Source organism: Hyperoodon ampullatus (genome assembly GCF_949752795.1).
Source record: "Hyperoodon ampullatus genome assembly, chromosome: 7".
Taxonomy (NCBI): domain Eukaryota; kingdom Metazoa; phylum Chordata; class Mammalia; order Artiodactyla; family Ziphiidae; genus Hyperoodon; species Hyperoodon ampullatus.
The window spans coordinates 8,300,307-8,316,892 of record NC_136920.1 but is presented as its reverse complement, the minus strand read 5'-3'; the positions used below and the strand labels follow the sequence as shown (position 1 = coordinate 8,316,892).

The window sequence follows — 16,586 nt, the reverse complement described above, 5'->3', positions numbered from 1 at the left end:
GCCGGGCTCCGCACCTGCGCCCCGCCCCCAACGTGTTTCGAGGGGCGGGGACGAGGCGGACCCAACCTGTGGAGACGCGAAGGGAGGGGCGGTGGCCACTGCTTGCGGGCTCCCCAGGCCGGGCTGGACGGGTGTCTGGCCCTTTAAGGTCCGCCCTCGAGGAGGTGCCAGGCCCTGGTGGCTCCGGACTCTCCTTCCTGGTCCTGCGGGGCAGGGACTGTCCGTGGGGCTGCGGGAGGGTGCTGTGCCCCTGCCGGGCCAGGTGTCCCCGGTCTGGTCGCATGGCCCTGGTCACCGTAAGCCGCTCGCCCGCGGCCGGCGGCCACTCCACGCCTGTGGGGCCCACGGTGAGTCTGGCTTTGCTGTGGTCCTGCCCACGCAGCTGGCTGCCAGTTGGGCCTGGGGGAGTGCTTGCTGTCCACGGGCAGCCTCCCCTGAAGCCTGGGAGTGTCCGGAGGGGGACTTCAAGTCTCAGGCTGTGGGGAGAGGGGTTGGCGGGGGAATCTTGAGGCAATCAGGAACTCGGACCAAGGCGAGATCCTGAGCCGGAGCCGTGACCGCCTGCGGAGGCCCTACCCCGCTCTGGGCCCAGACGGGGGCCAAAGCCTCAGGCCGCCCGCACCGCTCCACCCCCCCACGCCCCCTTACCTCCGGCCGCTGGACCTGAACCTGGGCCCGGGCTCCCCCCAGTGCCTCCACGTGGAGAGTGGACTGGAGCGCCAAGGGGACCTGACCCCCTTTCTGGTTCCATTCCCCACTGCGGGGGTGGGCGGTGTGCGCGGAGGGGGCGCGATCCCTTCACCGTCCACCACAGCAGCCCTGAGACAGGGGAGAGGAGAAACTTTCCCTGCCACTTCACTCTGCCCTGGGGGCTGCTTTCTCAGCAGGACCAGGTGTCCCAGCGCAGAAGCCGGCTCCAGCGAAGGTGAGCACCTCTTCCCAACACACGCACCTCCGTCCAGCCGCCAGCCTTGGCCACCGCCATCCTGGAGGACTTGCAGCCAAAGCCCACTACTTACTGTGTGGGGCAGTGTTGCCAGCAGGCATAGCTGGTGGGCACAGCTGGCTGCCTTTGCTTTCATCTTCCCCCTGGTCAGTTGGAGCTCCTTCACCCACTGTCCTGGACCTGGCTCTGGCCAGTGGTCACGAGCCAGTGGGCAGCATGGGACGGCAGGGCCTGAGGACTCCTGAGTCCCCACCAGGCTCACAGTATCTACTGAGTTAAGCAGGTGGGAAGGAAAAGGAAGCAACCTCCACCCCTCCTCAGACAAGAATAGATGGGCTGGAGGCTTGAGAGCCTCCAGGGCAGTGCTTCCCAAAGTGTTGGGGCAGCGTTACCCGGGAACTGGTTAGAAATGCACATTCTCAGGCCTCCACTCCAGGCCCACTGAGTCTCTGGGGATGGGGTCCAACACCTGTTTTAACAAGCCCTCCAGGTGATTCTGACACACCCCTGTCCTAAGGGCTACGATGGGCCATAATAGTTTCCCTGCTCCCCTGCCAGGCAGAGCTTTGCAGTACTCCGCGGGGCTGTCCTGGGACTGCAGGATGGAGGCGATGATGGAGATGCAGCCAAGGCCAGCTCTGAGCAAGTGGAGGAACCCCCCGGGGAGGAGCAGCCCCACGGGGACCAGACAGACGACGGGCATGGGCCCCAGAGTCTCAGGAAGCAGGAACAGAGTCAGCACCTGCACCTCATGGTGGGGCTGCTAAGGCCACAAGACGACATCCGCCTGGTGAGGGCCCCGTCCAGAGCCCTCTGGCCCTCTGAAAGGGGAGAGAGCCACTCCCCAGGTGGGAGGAGAGGGTGGAATGGGGCCAGTGTGTGTGTGTTTGGGGAGCAGTGGTGTGAGAGCAGGGGGCCCCCTGGGGAGCGTAGCGGTTACCCAAACCCCAATGACTCTGCTGTTTCGGCTAGAGTTGTCTTAACAGGGCGATCCGGTCACGTCTTCGGGTCTCTGGAGAGCTGGGAGAGGATGGGGAGGTTTGTCCCATGTGAGCCTGTAGGGTCAGATTAGGTCCAAGAGCTGGGAATTACCCAGAGGCGGGTTTCTGTTCAACCAGCACAAGACCTTCCTGACTATGTGAGTTGCCCACAAATGAACTGGTGCTCAGGGGGGCCTGCTGAGCACCCACCGTGGGCTCGTGTGCTGGAGGGGCCCGTGCGGGAATGGGACACAGGCGGGAAAGTGAGGACCAGTTCCCAGATGCCTGTGGAACAATCTCATTGTCTGCAGCAAAATGGGGAAAACAAGATGCAGTCAGTTTTTTGTAAGGCAGAATTCATTCCACAGAAGCACCATCCTTTATTGTGAAACTGTGTCCTTAATATTTCTTTGGTGAAAAACATTCCTTGAATCAAATTATGGTAATGGCAAGTGGAAAGGTGTTTCTTAAACCTCCTTCCTAGGCAGAAAAAAAAAAAGGGCAATCTGTCATGGCCATTCTCCCCTTTTTTTTCACATACACCCTCTCTGAGAAGAATCTTTCTAAACATTTTATTGGACCAAGAGATCCCAAAGTTGGGAACCACTAGATTGTAACCACTGATCTGGTATCTGGGAAGAGAGGGATGGATGTGGAGGGAGCAGCAGGTGGCAGGTCTGTTCTAGACCCGGCTGTGTGTCAGGTGGGGGTGGGGGGAGCAGGGTGCTCTGGGCCACTCTGACCCCGGGCTTTTCCCTTCCCATCTTCTCCAGGCAGCCCAGCTGGAGGCGGCCCGGCCCGCCAGGCTCCGCTACCTGCTGGTAGTTTCCACAAGAGAACGTCTGAGCCAGGATGAGACAGTCCTTCTGGGCGTGGATTTCCCTGAAAGCAGGTGGGAGCAGGGAGAGGAAGGGAGGAGGGCAAGGAAGTGAGGTGCTGGGTGACAACAGCTTTCCCTCTGTCCCCGCCAGCTCCCCCAGCTGCACCCTAGGCCTGGTCCTACCTCTCTGGAGTGACACCCAGGTGTACCTAGATGGAGACGGGTAAGAGGTGGCAACTGGAGGGAAGGGAAAGGAGAGAGGTCAGAGGGTGGAATAACTAAGTGTGATGTATGGGGCGGGGAGGGGTGCAGGGGTGTGGTGGTACTGGGGAGCAACTGCAGAACTCTAGGCTGGGCCTACTGTCAGCTCCACTTGAGATTCGCTGTGTGATCCTGGGCAAGTCACCTAACTGCTCTGGGCCTCAGCTGCCCCATATCTGGCAAACAGGGCTTATTTTGAAGTTTAGATGATGTGTATATATTTTGAGGACCAGCCTTAGGTGGCTAGTGGGAAGGCCTCTCAGGGGACCCTGTCCCAGAGCCAGGAGCTGGGTTCCACCCCCACCTGATCTCCCACAGGGGCTTCAGTGTGACATCTGGTGGGCAGAGTCGAATCTTCAAGCCAGTCTGCATCCAGACCATGTGGTAAGGGGCTGGGTCTTGAAGATGGCTCAGGGTCTGGGTAGGGGCAGCAGGGAGGACAGCGTGACCCAGCCTCTCCTCTGTCCCAGGGCCACGCTCCAGGTGTTGCACCAGGCATGTGAGGCGGCTCTAGGCAGTGGTCTTGTGCCAGGGGGCAGTGCCCTCGCCTGGGCCAGCCACTACCAGGACAGACTGAGCTCTGACCAGAGCTGCCTCAACGAGTGGATGGCCATGGCTGACCTGGAGTCTCTGCGGCCTCCCAGCATCGAGCCCGGCCGGTCAGTACAGGGAGGGGAGGAGAGGGGGCTGTGCCATGGCAGAGCGGGGAAGGGGCCCCTGGACTGACGGGCTCGGTTCCCAGGCCCTCGGGACAGGAGCAGATGGAGCAGGCGATCCGGGCTGAGCTGGGGGAGGTGTTGGATTCCAGTGACCTGGAGAGCATCACTTCCAAAGAGGTGGGCAGGGTGCTGGGGACCAGGGGGGGAGCTGGGCCCTGGTTGCGGGGGCCTCCGGCTGGGCCCCAGAGGGGTCCTCTCCTTGGAGCCTTCCCATTTTAGCTTTCTTCCTGTCTGAGCTGTTGTCACGTGCCTGGCCTCAGCTTCTCTGCCTTGATGGGACAGAGTATTGTCCTCAGAGGCCCTTCCCTCCCCCAGGGAAAGCTGGGGCATCGGGAACCTCGCAAGGCGCCCCCAGCCTCTCCTCACCCTCCTGCCTGCAGATCCGCCAGGCCCTGGAGCTGCGCCTGGGATGCCCTCTCCAACAATACCGCGACTTCATTGACAACCAGATGCTGCTCCTCATGGCCCAGCAAGACCGGGCGTCCCGCATCTTCCCCCACCTCTACCTGGTGAGCTGCAGGCTGAGGGCTGGGAGATGGGGCCTGCTGCCGCTGGGGGAGAGGGCCAGTGACACTCTCTCCGTGTCCACAGGGCTCAGAGTGGAACGCAGCGAACCTGGAGGAGCTGCAGAGAAACAGGTGGGGTTTCGAGCCCTCCCAGGACTGCCCGCCCTCTGTCCTCCCCCGTGGGGAAACCTGGCCAGAAACCCCCAGAACCCTCTCAGCAGCAGCTAGCTCTGCTTCCAGCTCCGCCCCTGGGGCCGTTCCCCTCGCATGGGCTCACGGGGGGGCAGGAGAACAAGCTACCCTGCTGGTCTGCTGGCGGAAAAGCCCCTCTTCGCCTGACCACGCCTCTGGGAGAAGGGAGGGCCCCTCCCCCGTGGGAGACCTGGCTGCCCGTTCCCAACAGCTCCTGTCACTTGTCCATCATGGGCTTTCGGGAAACCTGCTGTGACCCTTGTCATCCAGCTGCTGCAGATCCACCACCCCATCTCAGCTGAACTCCGAAGCCCTTCTCTAACTGACTTCTGACGATAACAGAAGGGCGTGTGTTGCAGGCCGCCCAGCAGCTACCTGGAAGCGGGGTGGGGACGGGCCGGGGGGGACAGTACTCAAGCCCAGCGGGGTGAACCGATTTGCTCAAGGTCACTGTCATCTCCTCCTCCCACCGCAACTGTGCCGCCCCAACCGGACGCTCAGAACCAAGAAAACTAACACCCAGGGTCCGCCGGCTCCGCTGGCCAACGGGCCTGGTGCCCGTGGCCACGTCAGCCTGGCCTTGTGCCCCGTGCTGCAGGGTGAGCCACATCCTGAACATGGCCCGCGAGATTGACAACTTCTACCCCGAGCGCTTCACCTACCACAACGTGCGCCTCTGGGATGAGGAGTCGGCCCAGCTGCTGCCCCACTGGAAGGAGACGCACCGCTTCGTGGAGGCTGCAAGGTCAGGCCGTCCCACCCCTCCGCCCGCCCCATCCCAGCTTCCTGCCATCCAGGGCCCGTGCCCTCCTCCTGCCTGCTCTGCCCTCAGCTTTTCTGGCCCTCAGGGTCCTTACCTCCTTTCCCCTCTGCTCTGGGAGGTGAGCCCACCACCTACCTGCCTTTCCCTGACACTCCTGGCACAGCAAGGGGGCGGGGGAGGGGGAAGCTGACCCGGTTCGGCCTCCACAGAGCGCAGGGCACCCGGGTGCTGGTCCACTGTAAGATGGGCGTCAGCCGCTCGGCCGCCACGGTGATCGCCTACGCCATGAAGCAGTATGGCTGGAGCCTGGAGCAGGCTCTGCGCCACGTGCAGGAGCTGCGGCCCATCGCTCGCCCCAACCCCGGCTTCCTGCGCCAGCTGCAGACCTACCAGGGCATCCTGACTGCTAGGTATGGAGTGGGGGGCGAGGGGAAGGGGGTGGGTGGGGGTGGGTGCTGGAGGTTGTGGCTGGGTCACTGGAAGCTGACTCAGGGCCACCCCCTCGCAGCCGGCAGAGCCATGTCTGGGAGCAGAAAGTGGGTGGGGCCTCCCCAGAGGAGCCCCTGGCCCCCGAGGTCTCTACACCGTTCCCACCTCTTCAGCCAGAACCCGGGGGCAGTGGGGAGCTGAATGTGGTGGGGTTGGAGGAAATCCAGGCAGCCTCAAAAGAAGAGCCTGGGTCACGGCCCCGTATCAACCTCCGCGGGGTTATGAGGTCCATCAGCCTCCTGGAGCCATCCTCAGAGCTGGAAAGCACCTCGGGGGACAGTGACCTGCCAGAGGTGAGGCTGGGGCTAAGGAAGGAGCCCAGGTTGAGGCAGAGTGGGGGCCAAAAGGAGGAGAGGGCAGATGGCCAGAGGATGGAGAAAGTCCAGGACTGGGGCTCGGCTTGGCCCTGAGCGGGGGGGCACCTGAGCAGAGGGACCACACCCTGGGCAGCTCCTTTTCATCCCCTCAGAGTAGCCGAGGAGAACCGATGAGGACAGGCAAGCGCTGCCTTCCATGGGAGCTGGAGAGCAGTCACGGGACAGGGCCATCTGGTGGGCTCCACAGCCAAACCGGCCCTAGGCTGGCGGCTGCAGGCAGCTCTCAGCCGGACGAAAGGACTTGCTACCTAAGCGGCAGGGCTGCCCAGCCTTGGAAGGAGCATCCTCCAGGCCAGGAGCTGCACAACCAATTGTTGATGCCAGATGGGTGTGGATAAGATGCTCTCAGCACCCCCTCCCAAATCGGAAGGGCAACCCATCGGAGGATGGTGTGCAGAGGGGTCATAGCACTCACACAACCGAAGTGCTGGCTGAGTAGCTGAGTAGCCTCTCTGTGCTAAGCGCTGCAGGGCACGAGTGTAAGACCTGGCCCTTGCCTTAGGAAGTCAGGCCCCCTCATGTGACTTGAGGCCAAGGTGGCTGACCCGGAGGAAGGAGAGCTCACCTCACAGAGGACGGGAACATTTGGGAAAGGCATCCTGGAGGAGGTGGCACTGGGTGTGGAAGGCTGGGGGGAGGAACAGATGGTTGATGGGCGGGCGTGTGTGTTCCTAAAGGCAGGGTGTCCTCACTCGGCACCCAGCCCAGGGCCCGGCACCCGGAAGATGTTTCCCTTGTGGTTCATGGGACTGACTGTACAAAGCAGTGGGGGGCAAGAGGAGGAGGAGAGGACCCCAAGGACGCAGTGGGCGCAGGGGAGCTAAGGAGGGCTTCTGGGGGCCAGACAGGTGAGGGCTGAAGAGCAGTGGCAGTAGGGCTGGGGTGCTGCCTTCCCTTCTAGGGAAATCTGACCTGTGAGTACCTGCAGTAGCGTTTTCTGTATTTACTCAACAGATGCTCGTTTTCTGTATTCACTCAACAGATGCTCTGCATCTACCCTTTTCTAGGCTCTGTGCTCCGTGCCGCTGCCTTGGAACGACTTCCCCGTGACTCTTCTTTATACTCTCATCCTTCCAGGTTTTCTCTCCAAAGGAGTTTTCAGATGAAGACCCTCCACAGCCCTTCCCTCAGCTCTCAAGCGCCGAGGGAGGCCAGCAGGCCCGCAAGGGGCCTTGGCCTGCCCTTAAGTCCCGCCAGTCTGTGGTTGCCCTCAACAGCGCCGCCCTGGTGGCCAGCCGGACCCGGGCCTTCCAGGAGCAGCGGAAGGCTGGCTGTCCGTCCACACCCAGGCACCCGAAGGTGGTGAGGCAGCCCAGCGTGGACGACAGTGGCGAGGAGGGCGAGGTGTGAGCCCACACACATTCCCATGCCCCCCTAGACACAAACAGGCACCGGAACACAGCTTCTGGGATGAGCACCCCTCACTCCTGTCGGCCTGTCCACGTTCCTCTTAGCTCCTCCCCAGGAGGCCCCAGACTCCCGTCACTACAGCCTCAGCACCTACAGCCTTAAGTCTCAGACCCATGTCCACCTGTCCAAGGGCTCAAGATTTCCTCCACATTTGGGGATGTGGTAGAGAGACTGAAGGTGCCTTTGGGGGCAACAGTACCGTAGCTTCATTCTCAACTGCTGCCTGAAACACACACTTGCAGCCATGGAATAAAAAACAGAGTTTCTCAGTGCAGAAAGGCTCATGCTCCCTCCCTCCCCTACTCCTGTCTGCCTCATCCCCCCGACCCCATTTCACTTCTGGGGCTCTGCAGAGAACCAGTGGCCCCCAAAGGCCAAGAGTAACTTCAGTCCCCAAACCTGGGAGTTTCTGAGGAGTGGGGAGCCAGAGCCCTCTGGCGGAGCTGGCCGGTCAGCCTCCCTCGCACCCCCCATAAGCAGCCTGAGTCTCCGCTGCTGCCCCCAGCACCCTCCGCCTGCACTGCACTGGAGCACAGGGCACTATGCCAAAGAGAGCCTTCTTTCTGAGCTTCACGGCCTCTGGCCAGTTTTTCATAGTCTTAACAGTGTCTGGCTTTGTACTTAGAAAGAAAAAACATTTTCATATTGTTTTAATTTTATGATAAAGCTTGTCGGTCCACTCTTTCTCTGGTTGCACAAGGAGTGTGGCCTCTCCTTACCCTTTCCATTCTCTTCATAGTTCCCAGGTATCTTGCGACAGGCCCATTTGGGGAGTGGTGTGTTTGGGGCTGGGTGGGAGGAAAATTGGGGAAGAGAAGAGGGGAGGTCGGCGCTATCTCCCTCATCTCCCGGGGCAGGGCCTGGGTAAATGCTAGCTGCCCCGCCCCCCTCAGGCAGGTCGGCAGGGGAACAAGTCTACACTGGACAGCAGGTGCTGGGCTCTGTCGGGGCAGCGGAAGGGAGTTACCCATGAGGAAATGGAAGCTGTCGATGCCTATGTGGACAGGACCAAGCCTGTCACAGAAGCTAAGGCTCCTTTTGGGCACTTGATGCTAGTTCTTGAGCACACTTTGAGTCCCAAGAATCTTCTTCTTGCTACAATGCAAGAGAGCCTGACTTTCCAAGCCAGCCTATCACTGCCAGGGAAGAAGGACCCTCGGTGGGCCCTCCCCTCTGCCTAGGGGTTCCTTCTGCTCAGTTACAATGTTCAAGAAGAGTAAGTGGGTCCATCTTTGTCACTTCTCTCCCCTCTTCCCCAGATCATATGCTCTGCCCTGTAACACTCTAGTTTGGTTGGGGGTTGGGAGTGGGTGGGTGCAGCTCCTTCCCTCAAAGCAGGCCTCAGATAGGAGCTGGCAGCAAATGTTCTTGTTGATTGAGACCTCACGCCCAGTTTTAGGAATGAATCTCTCACCCAGACCCTGATGGGACCCCCAGCACTGCTCTAACCCTAGTGGACGGAGGAGCAGGACACTTGGGTTCTAGCCCCAGTTGTATCACTTACAAGTTACTTCATCTTAAGTCTCTGTTTCTTTCTGTAAGACAAAAGGATTAAACCAGGAAATCCCTAGACCCCACCTCCTGCTTTGATATTTTAACAATACGTGTCCTCTGTACACTGACAGAATTCAGCCTCAACATGCTCTCTAGAAGAGGAATCATTTGTACCTGTCTGTGGGTAGCAGGCCCAGGGTCACAAGGTGGGGTACAGAGAAGCCAGATGTGATTCTTGATCCATTTGGCTGCCCTGCTGAGCAGGGAGGGGGCTGCCTGCCAACTACAGCCACCCATGAGTCCCACCCAGACTGCCTTTTCAGCAGTTCTGGGCCGGGGCTCGGGGACAGTGGGGGTGACAATGTCAGGAGGGAAGCCAAGGTTGGACCCTGCCCTCCTGCAGTCTGTGCAGCTGGGAAGGCAGGATCCAGTCATGAACTCAGAGCTGTGGGGCCCACTAGAATCTACGGAGAAGTAAGAATTCAGCACGAGGAGAAACAAAAATTGGAGGGGAAATTATCTGCATCAAAAATACAGACAAATGGGGCTTCCCTGGTGGCGCAGTGGTTGAGAGTCCGCCTGCCGATGCAGGGGACGCGGGTTCGTGTCCCGGTCAAGGAAGATCCCACATGCCGCTGAGCGGCTGGGCCCGTGAGCCATGGCCGCTGAGCCTGCGCGTCCGGAGCCTGTGCTCCGCAACGGGAGAGGCCACAACAGTGAGAGGCCCACGTACCGCAAAAAAAAAAAAAAAAAAAAAAAAAAAAAAAATACAGACAAATGATTAAGAACTATATGTACACTGGGAGTTCCCTGGTGGCCTAGTGGTTAGGATTCCGGGCTTTCACTGCTGTGGTCGAGGGTTCAATCCCTGGTTGGGGAACTGAGGTCCCTCAAGGCGTGGCATGGCCAAAAAAAAAAAAGAAAAGAAAAAGAACTGTATGTATAGACAAAGCTCATACAAATTGCTAAAGGGGCAAAAAACACAGTTTAAAAAAAAAAGATATAAAATGAAAAGAGTGTCTCCCTCCGATCTTGTCCTCCAATCCTTCACAGGCAACCATTGTTACCAGCTTCTTCTAAGGCCCTCCAAAGATATTCCATGCTTAAGCCATCAAATACATTTGTGTATTCTTTTTTAAGTATAAATTAAAGCATATTAACATACTATTCTGCATTTTGAAATTTTTTTTCATATCACAGAAGAGCTCTACATCAGTACAGAAAGCTCTGCCTAATTTTTAAAATAAGCACACATATTCTCTTTTATGGAATCCATCATGACTTAAGTGGTCATCTACTGATGGACATTTATATTGTTCTGGGGTTGGTTTTTTTTTCCATTTCAAGTAATGCTTAAGTACCCTTGTATATACTTTCTTGTGCACACACGGCCACTAATTCCGTAGGACATATTTCTAGAATTGCCGAAGCAAATTCATTCTTCGTTTTTAATTCTGAAGGGCACTGCCTAATTTCCTTGTAAGAAGTTGCACTAATTTACAACGAATGGGAATGCCTGTTTATGTTCTTAAAGGACTGTCCAACCTGCACATCAGTCACCTCATATGAACCTTGCAGCACTCTCAGAGGAGAAAGGGGAGCCATTACAATCACTACCGTTTTAGAAATAAGGAAACTGAGGCTCAGAGAAGTAACTGGGTCTCCGACAGAGCCTGAATTAGGTTTCTAGATCTCAGTCCAGAGGCCTAACTCGGGAATGGAGAAGGTGGTTCCAGGGCAGTCAACGAACTGGGCAGGGAAGCCGGAGGGATGGTCAGGACAGGCCCTGCTCACGGGGTCCCAATTTAACTCCCACCCGATATAGGAGCCTCTTAGGGGCCGGAGTGGTCGCCCGGCCCGACTAGAACACTTGTGCGACGAGGAGCTCGGGACCCTCGGGCAGCCGGTCCCTCCTGGGCCAGCTCCAACCTCCACAACGTTCTCCCTCCGTCGGGGCCGGCTCGACCCGGCCTGGGACGAGTCACGAGCCAGGGCGTCCCCTCAAGAGAAACTGCCTTTCAGGCTCCGGCGGCCTCTCCTACGCCGGCAGCGCCCAGAAAGGGCCCAGGGCAGCCGGGGAACCCTGCGTCTCTGAACTGACCGCGACGCTGGAGCGCCATCTTGCGTCCGTTCCTCTGGCCACCAGGTGACAGCCCGGAAACCACATTTCCCATGGTGCCTAGCGCGTCCGCGCAGGCGCAAAGAGCCTCTCTCTTTTTCCCGTTTCCAGGGCAACCTAGCCCTCCCCGGTCCAGGTGGCTAGACCCTGCTGAGGGTCGAGCCGTTGCTTCCCGTCAGGTGCCCCGGCGCCAGGACCGGGTCTACAGACTGTTGAGGGGGCAAAGTAGGAGCCTGAGGAGAGGAGGCCAGGCGACCCTGCCTCCCTCCGGGGCCAGCGCTTCCGAATTCTGCTCGGCGTCCGGGCGTCCGGGCCCTCCTGGGGCCTCGGCCTTCTGAGGCGAAGGGGCCAGGGGAGGCCCGGGTTAGCGAGGCCATGTCCGGCTCTGGCCTGCGCGGCCCCGCTCGTTCCACGTCAGCGCTTTGTCACTCCCGGCCGAGGGCCTGCGCGCCGCCGACAAGCACTCCCGAGGCGCGGGCCGGTGAGTTGATGGTTGGCGCCCCAGGTGAAGGTGCTGGTAGCGCCGGGCAGGATAACGAGCGCTCCCAGGGTTGGATACAGCTCTGCCTGTGATGGACCCGGAACCTGCGCTCAGCGCTCTGGGCTTCACTTCCCCCTCTGTAAAATGGAGTTTGGACTGGTACTCTTGTGCACCTTGCGATTCCGTTGCAGAAAAGCCCCTGGCTCTGTGTGACCTAAGGGACATGTCCCTTTATCTCTCTGAGCCCAAGTTTCCTGTCTGTAAAGTAAGGAGGTTGAAGCAGATTATCCCTAAGGTCTCTTCTAGGGGATATGGGGTCGTTGGCCCTCACTGCACACCAAGTGCAAAAAGAAAAAAAGGGACTTGGATGGTTTGAGCAAGAATCTCAGCTCAAGATCTAGAGTCAGAGACCCTTGGGTATGTGACTTTGGGCAAAGTGATTACATCTCTTGAGCCTCAGTTTCCTCATTTGCAAAGCTGGGGGTAGTGATAGAACCACCTCAGGTTTTTGATGGTTAAATGGAGTAAGTTTTTAGCCTGCCCGTAATAAGCACTATCCCAGTCCCAGCCATCAGTTCCGATATTTTCAAAAACATCCCTTAGCCACTGTGAGAACTTTTCTTAACTTTTGGAGTCACGTCCTCTATTTAATTTATTTATTTATGCTGCACTGTGTCTTAGTTGTGGCAGGCAGCATCTTTAGTTGTGGCATGCGGACTTCTTAGTTGCGACATGCAGGCAGGATCTAGTTCCCCGACCAGGGATAGAACCGGGGCCCCCTGCACTGGGAGCGTGGAGTCTTACCCACTGGACCACCAGGGAAGTCCCCACTTCCTCTGTTGATGGGCAAATCTGTCCTCCTAGGAAGGATGGTTTTATAGGCTGACTCTGATGGGGAAACCTGAGCCTGCTTACCCAAGGCTGGGTGCTTATGGCCAGGGTATCTCTTCCGTTCAGCTGTAGTCTGGGTTATATCATTACCACACAGCATTAGGAAGAGTGAAAAACTGGACACCATGTAGTGCAGAAGATACTTTCCCTTGCATAAGATACACACAGGATGTGAGCACTTACATGTTATAGTGCAGAAACAGCTGACTATTGAATTATAATATTTACATAATATACCATTTACATAAGACTGGATGTATATACAGCTATAAGGGATACATAAGAATCCTATGTTACCTGCATTGAGTTCAAGCTTTGTATTAATTGGGAAAATTCTAATAAGTTTTTAATTAGTGATGAAAATGTATTATTTTTAAATCTGAGAACTCCCAATAGCTTCACAAACAAGACTTCATTCATCCAACCGGCATCTTTATGTGGAAGCCGTGTTCCATGAGTATTATTTGAGCACCTGTTATGCACGTGGTATTTTGGGGGGGACTCCAAAGGATACAAAGATGTGTAAGATGATATTTGCCCTCAAGAAACATGGAGTCTAGTAGAGAAGATCAACTATGCATACAAAACACATATAAGTAGAAAGTGACATGTCTTGAGAGAGGTGCAGGTAACTGTGCTGTGAACCCTCAGAGGCAGGAGACACCACTGCGAAGTGGCTATATGATGAGAGCCACGGAGCAGACAGCATGTGTGCTGGGCTGTGAAGGATGTGGAGAATGTGGATATGCTAGGAAGTAGGGAAAAGATATTCTGGGCACCCTCCCCACAGCCCTGAGACATGGGGGAGAAATGTCTGTAGATACTGAGCTCTTAGAAGACAGGGACTGGGTTTTGGTCAGTGTTTTTATTCCCAGCTTGGCACATGGATGGCACACAGTAAATAATAGTGAATGAACGGGAGCTGTGAGTTTCCTGCAGAGGGGAAGCGAGATGTGGTCTCTCTATTACCCTGAGGCCCTTTTATTAGGCTCACTTCTTACAGCCACTCTTCCGGGGAAGAATGTGAAGAGGCAGATGATTATGGGGCAAGGGCCATATCGTTGGCATATTTGGTGCAGGACCAGCCAACTGGGGGCAGGGTGAACAGGGTCTCGTGAATGGGTAGGAGGGTTTGTGAGTCTCCTTCTCTGGAACTGAGCTGAACAGCTGCAAGGGGAGGAAAGTACAGCACAGGATCATGAAGCAATCTGGAGGACCAGTGATGGACACTCCTTTGGCTGTTGTGGCATTTGTGTCTGTTCTTGGCTCTTCTTTTTCAATGGCCCACTCTTCCCCCGAGACATTTCTCTCCCAGCTGTGACCCACCTGGGAGTGGGAAGCTGTGTGCACCACACCAGCAGACTGCCGAGGCCTGCAGCTGCTGCAAGGGAATGAAGCTGGCTGCAGCAGCATCTTCAGGCTGACTTGGAGGCCCTGCCCTTCCACAGGTCTGCCTAGGGCTGAACTTGCGCCAGGAGCTAGCGCTGAAGCAGACCGCACAGAGCAGTTGTCCCATGACCTGGGGAGTGGAGAACTTCCTTAGGAGCTGGGACGGAGCTGTTACTTGAGGAAGGCAGAGCAGAGAAGATTGAAGGGATAATGGCTTGAGGACAGGGCAAAGCCTCGCAAGTCCTGTTTAGACGTCCCCTCGGACCCTCTGTTGCTCACTGAGGGTACAGTCATCCTCAGAACAAGGAAGCTGGGGAGAGGTTAAGTGAGTACAACGAAGGAAGGGATGGGACACAACTGACTGTCTATTTTGTCCCTAGATGTGGGATGTTGCAGGACTTCTGGGGCCCACAAATGCTCCTTTTCCTGGAGATGTGACCCAAGGTGAGCTGTTACACCCTCTTCCTGGCAGCCTGTGCTCCCACCCCAGGATCCTGCGCTTCTTCTCTGTCCTGCCTCTCCAGTTTGCTTCTGCTCCGCTGGCTGCAGGTAAGTGCCTTCTGGGTGTGTCAGGATTCCTGTATAGCAAAGTGCCCCGGGAAGCCTTAATTACTCCAGACCTGCTGCAGCTCAGGGCCTGCCGTGGAGGCCTACATCAGCCTACGTCAGGGGCGTGACGATCCATTGCAATTTACAACAGCTGAAAAGTCTTATGTTGTGACTTTAACTTTCCCTTCTGAGAGAGATGAATTTTTAGGTTTAGGTCAAAGAGCCAGTGGTGGCACTGAGACCAGTAATCTTTCCACTGCCTTGGCTGTCACTAAAGGTGTGCCGTCTGCCTCCCGGTAAGGCTAACCTGCAGTTAAACCAGGACTTTCCTTCATTCCCATTTCAGCCAGATTTCCCTGCCCATTTCCCTCAGTTTTCCAGCCCAGCTTCTCTGTCACTGGACATATTTCACCAGAGCCTCTCGCTCTCACGCCTTTGCTAGTCACTGACTTGTTTCCGTGGCAGCAGGTCACACCAGAGCTGGTACTTCTCCCCTTACTCTGCCAGGTTTGCTCGTTCCCAGGCAGATGCCCTGGAGAGCTGGCACACTTTAGGGGATTCTGTATCTGGGCTTGAGGACCAAGAATACAAAAGCTGTTTTCCCAGTGGGTAGGGAGGCAAGTTGGCAAAGGCTGCCCAGTGGGCTTCCCTGGCCTGGGTCGTGACACCACCCCCCAGCCCCCAGCACCCCTGATGGCAGATCAGTGAGCCTGGGAGGTAGAGCTGGGGAGGCAGGTGTGGCAGGGAGGGTCACCCAGAGCAAGCCCGGGCTAGAGCAAGACCCCACGTGCCAGCCTAACTCAGGCCAGACATAACTGTGGTGGCAGGCGACAGGTTGGGTGAAGGAGGCTGCCCCTCCCTGGAGGCTGCGGCGAGGAGAAGGAGCTGATTATATGCACCCCACATAATTGATCTTCATGCGGCCTGAGAAGGCGTGGAGCTGGGCAGCTGTGCCCAGGACAGCAGCCACCTGCCTCTGCAGGCCGTGCTCTGCTGTGCAGCTCACCTCTTGGCTTGGTGGACTGACTCCAAGGCCTCTGACTTTCTCCACAGCTTCCACCCTCACTGGTGGCTCAGCTGGATGCCTCCTCCAGCCCTGTCCACAGTCTGATTGTCTCCGTGTCCTAAATGTTCCTGTGCTAGGCTGAGCTCTGCCTCATCAGAATGTCCACACTCCTGCCGACCTCGAGCTTTTATTTTCTACACAGAAACGGGAAACTGGGAGAGGAGGGCTGAGTGCCATGGGGATAGAGTAAGTGGTTTAGGGGCAACAAATGAAATTATCTGAGGATTGGTGGGATGACTGAGCTGGTAAGCAGAGACCCCCTCCACCAACCCCAGTACTGCTGGGTGTCCTGTATGGCAGGTGGGGCTGGATGGAGCAAGGCCTACTGGGTCTCCCTGCAGCCAGATATGCTGCAGGCGGTCCCTGCTGCCCCCACCACCACCCTGTGCTGGCCTCCCCCTCAGCCCTGCTCTGTCATCTCTTCCCTCTCTCCCGCCACCCCTGGCCCACCCACACCTGAGCTGCTTAGGAGTGCCGGTCTTGGCCTGCATGCTGCAGGACTGGTGCGCTTGGGCAGATACTTGATTCCTCTCCTCTTACTGAGGAAAAAGGACTCTGAAAAGAGGGGAAGTTAGGGCAAGAAGGCCGAACTACGTGCGGGCTAAGTGGAGAGGAACCAGGGGAGATGCTGAAGAGACACTACAGGAGAAGGACTCAGGGTACCAGTCGGCCCTAAGGGCCTGCTGGTCCCGGGGATGGGTTGTGGGGCCAGGTGAAGCGGGTCCAGTGGAGAATTCTGGTTCTGACTGGACCCTGTCTGACAGCCTGAGGGCCTGTGAGGGATCCATTTGACAGGAAGGCAGGGATAAGACCAAACCTACTCCGTTTTCTTATAGTTCATGTCTTTGAACCTTGAGCTGCAAACTAGCCTCTCCTGCTGACTTTCCCATTTCCTGTGTTCTCTGACACCCAGGTGTAAACCTCAGGGTGATAACCCGCACTTTCCATGTTTACTCAGTTATCAAATTCTGAAGGTCCTTCACAAAACAGTTGCCTTTTATTCCCACTTCCTCTACCTAGCCCAAGTCCCTGCTCCCATGCCTAGACTACTGTAATAGCCTCCTAGCTGTGATGCCCTTTGGTCTGTCCAGGGCATCATGACTAGATTAATCTTGCAGAAGAATTGCATCACTT

At 57.1% G+C, this 16,586-nt stretch overlaps 1 protein-coding gene across 2 annotated transcripts; it reads left to right on the top strand.

Moving 5' to 3' along the window:
• Positions 1-281: 281 nt before the first annotated feature.
• On the top strand, positions 282-8,147 carry SSH3 (slingshot protein phosphatase 3; the record flags this gene model as incomplete). 2 transcript variants are annotated; one of them, XM_079709498.1, is made up of 14 exons in its annotated part: positions 282-347; positions 888-925; positions 1,505-1,736; positions 2,700-2,818; positions 2,898-2,969; positions 3,326-3,391; positions 3,478-3,666; positions 3,750-3,843; positions 4,107-4,235; positions 4,318-4,364; positions 5,023-5,169; positions 5,397-5,597; positions 5,696-5,969; positions 7,131-8,147. In XM_079709498.1, the coding sequence occupies 14 exons, from the start codon at positions 282-284 to the stop codon at positions 7,401-7,403; spliced, it is 1,947 nt and encodes a 648-aa protein (XP_079565624.1). In that variant the 3' UTR covers positions 7,404-8,147. The 2 variants fall into 2 exon arrangements, with proteins under 2 accessions (XP_079565624.1, XP_079565623.1); XM_079709497.1 differs by having other exon boundaries at positions 885-925.
• Positions 8,148-16,586: the final 8,439 nt, after the last annotated feature.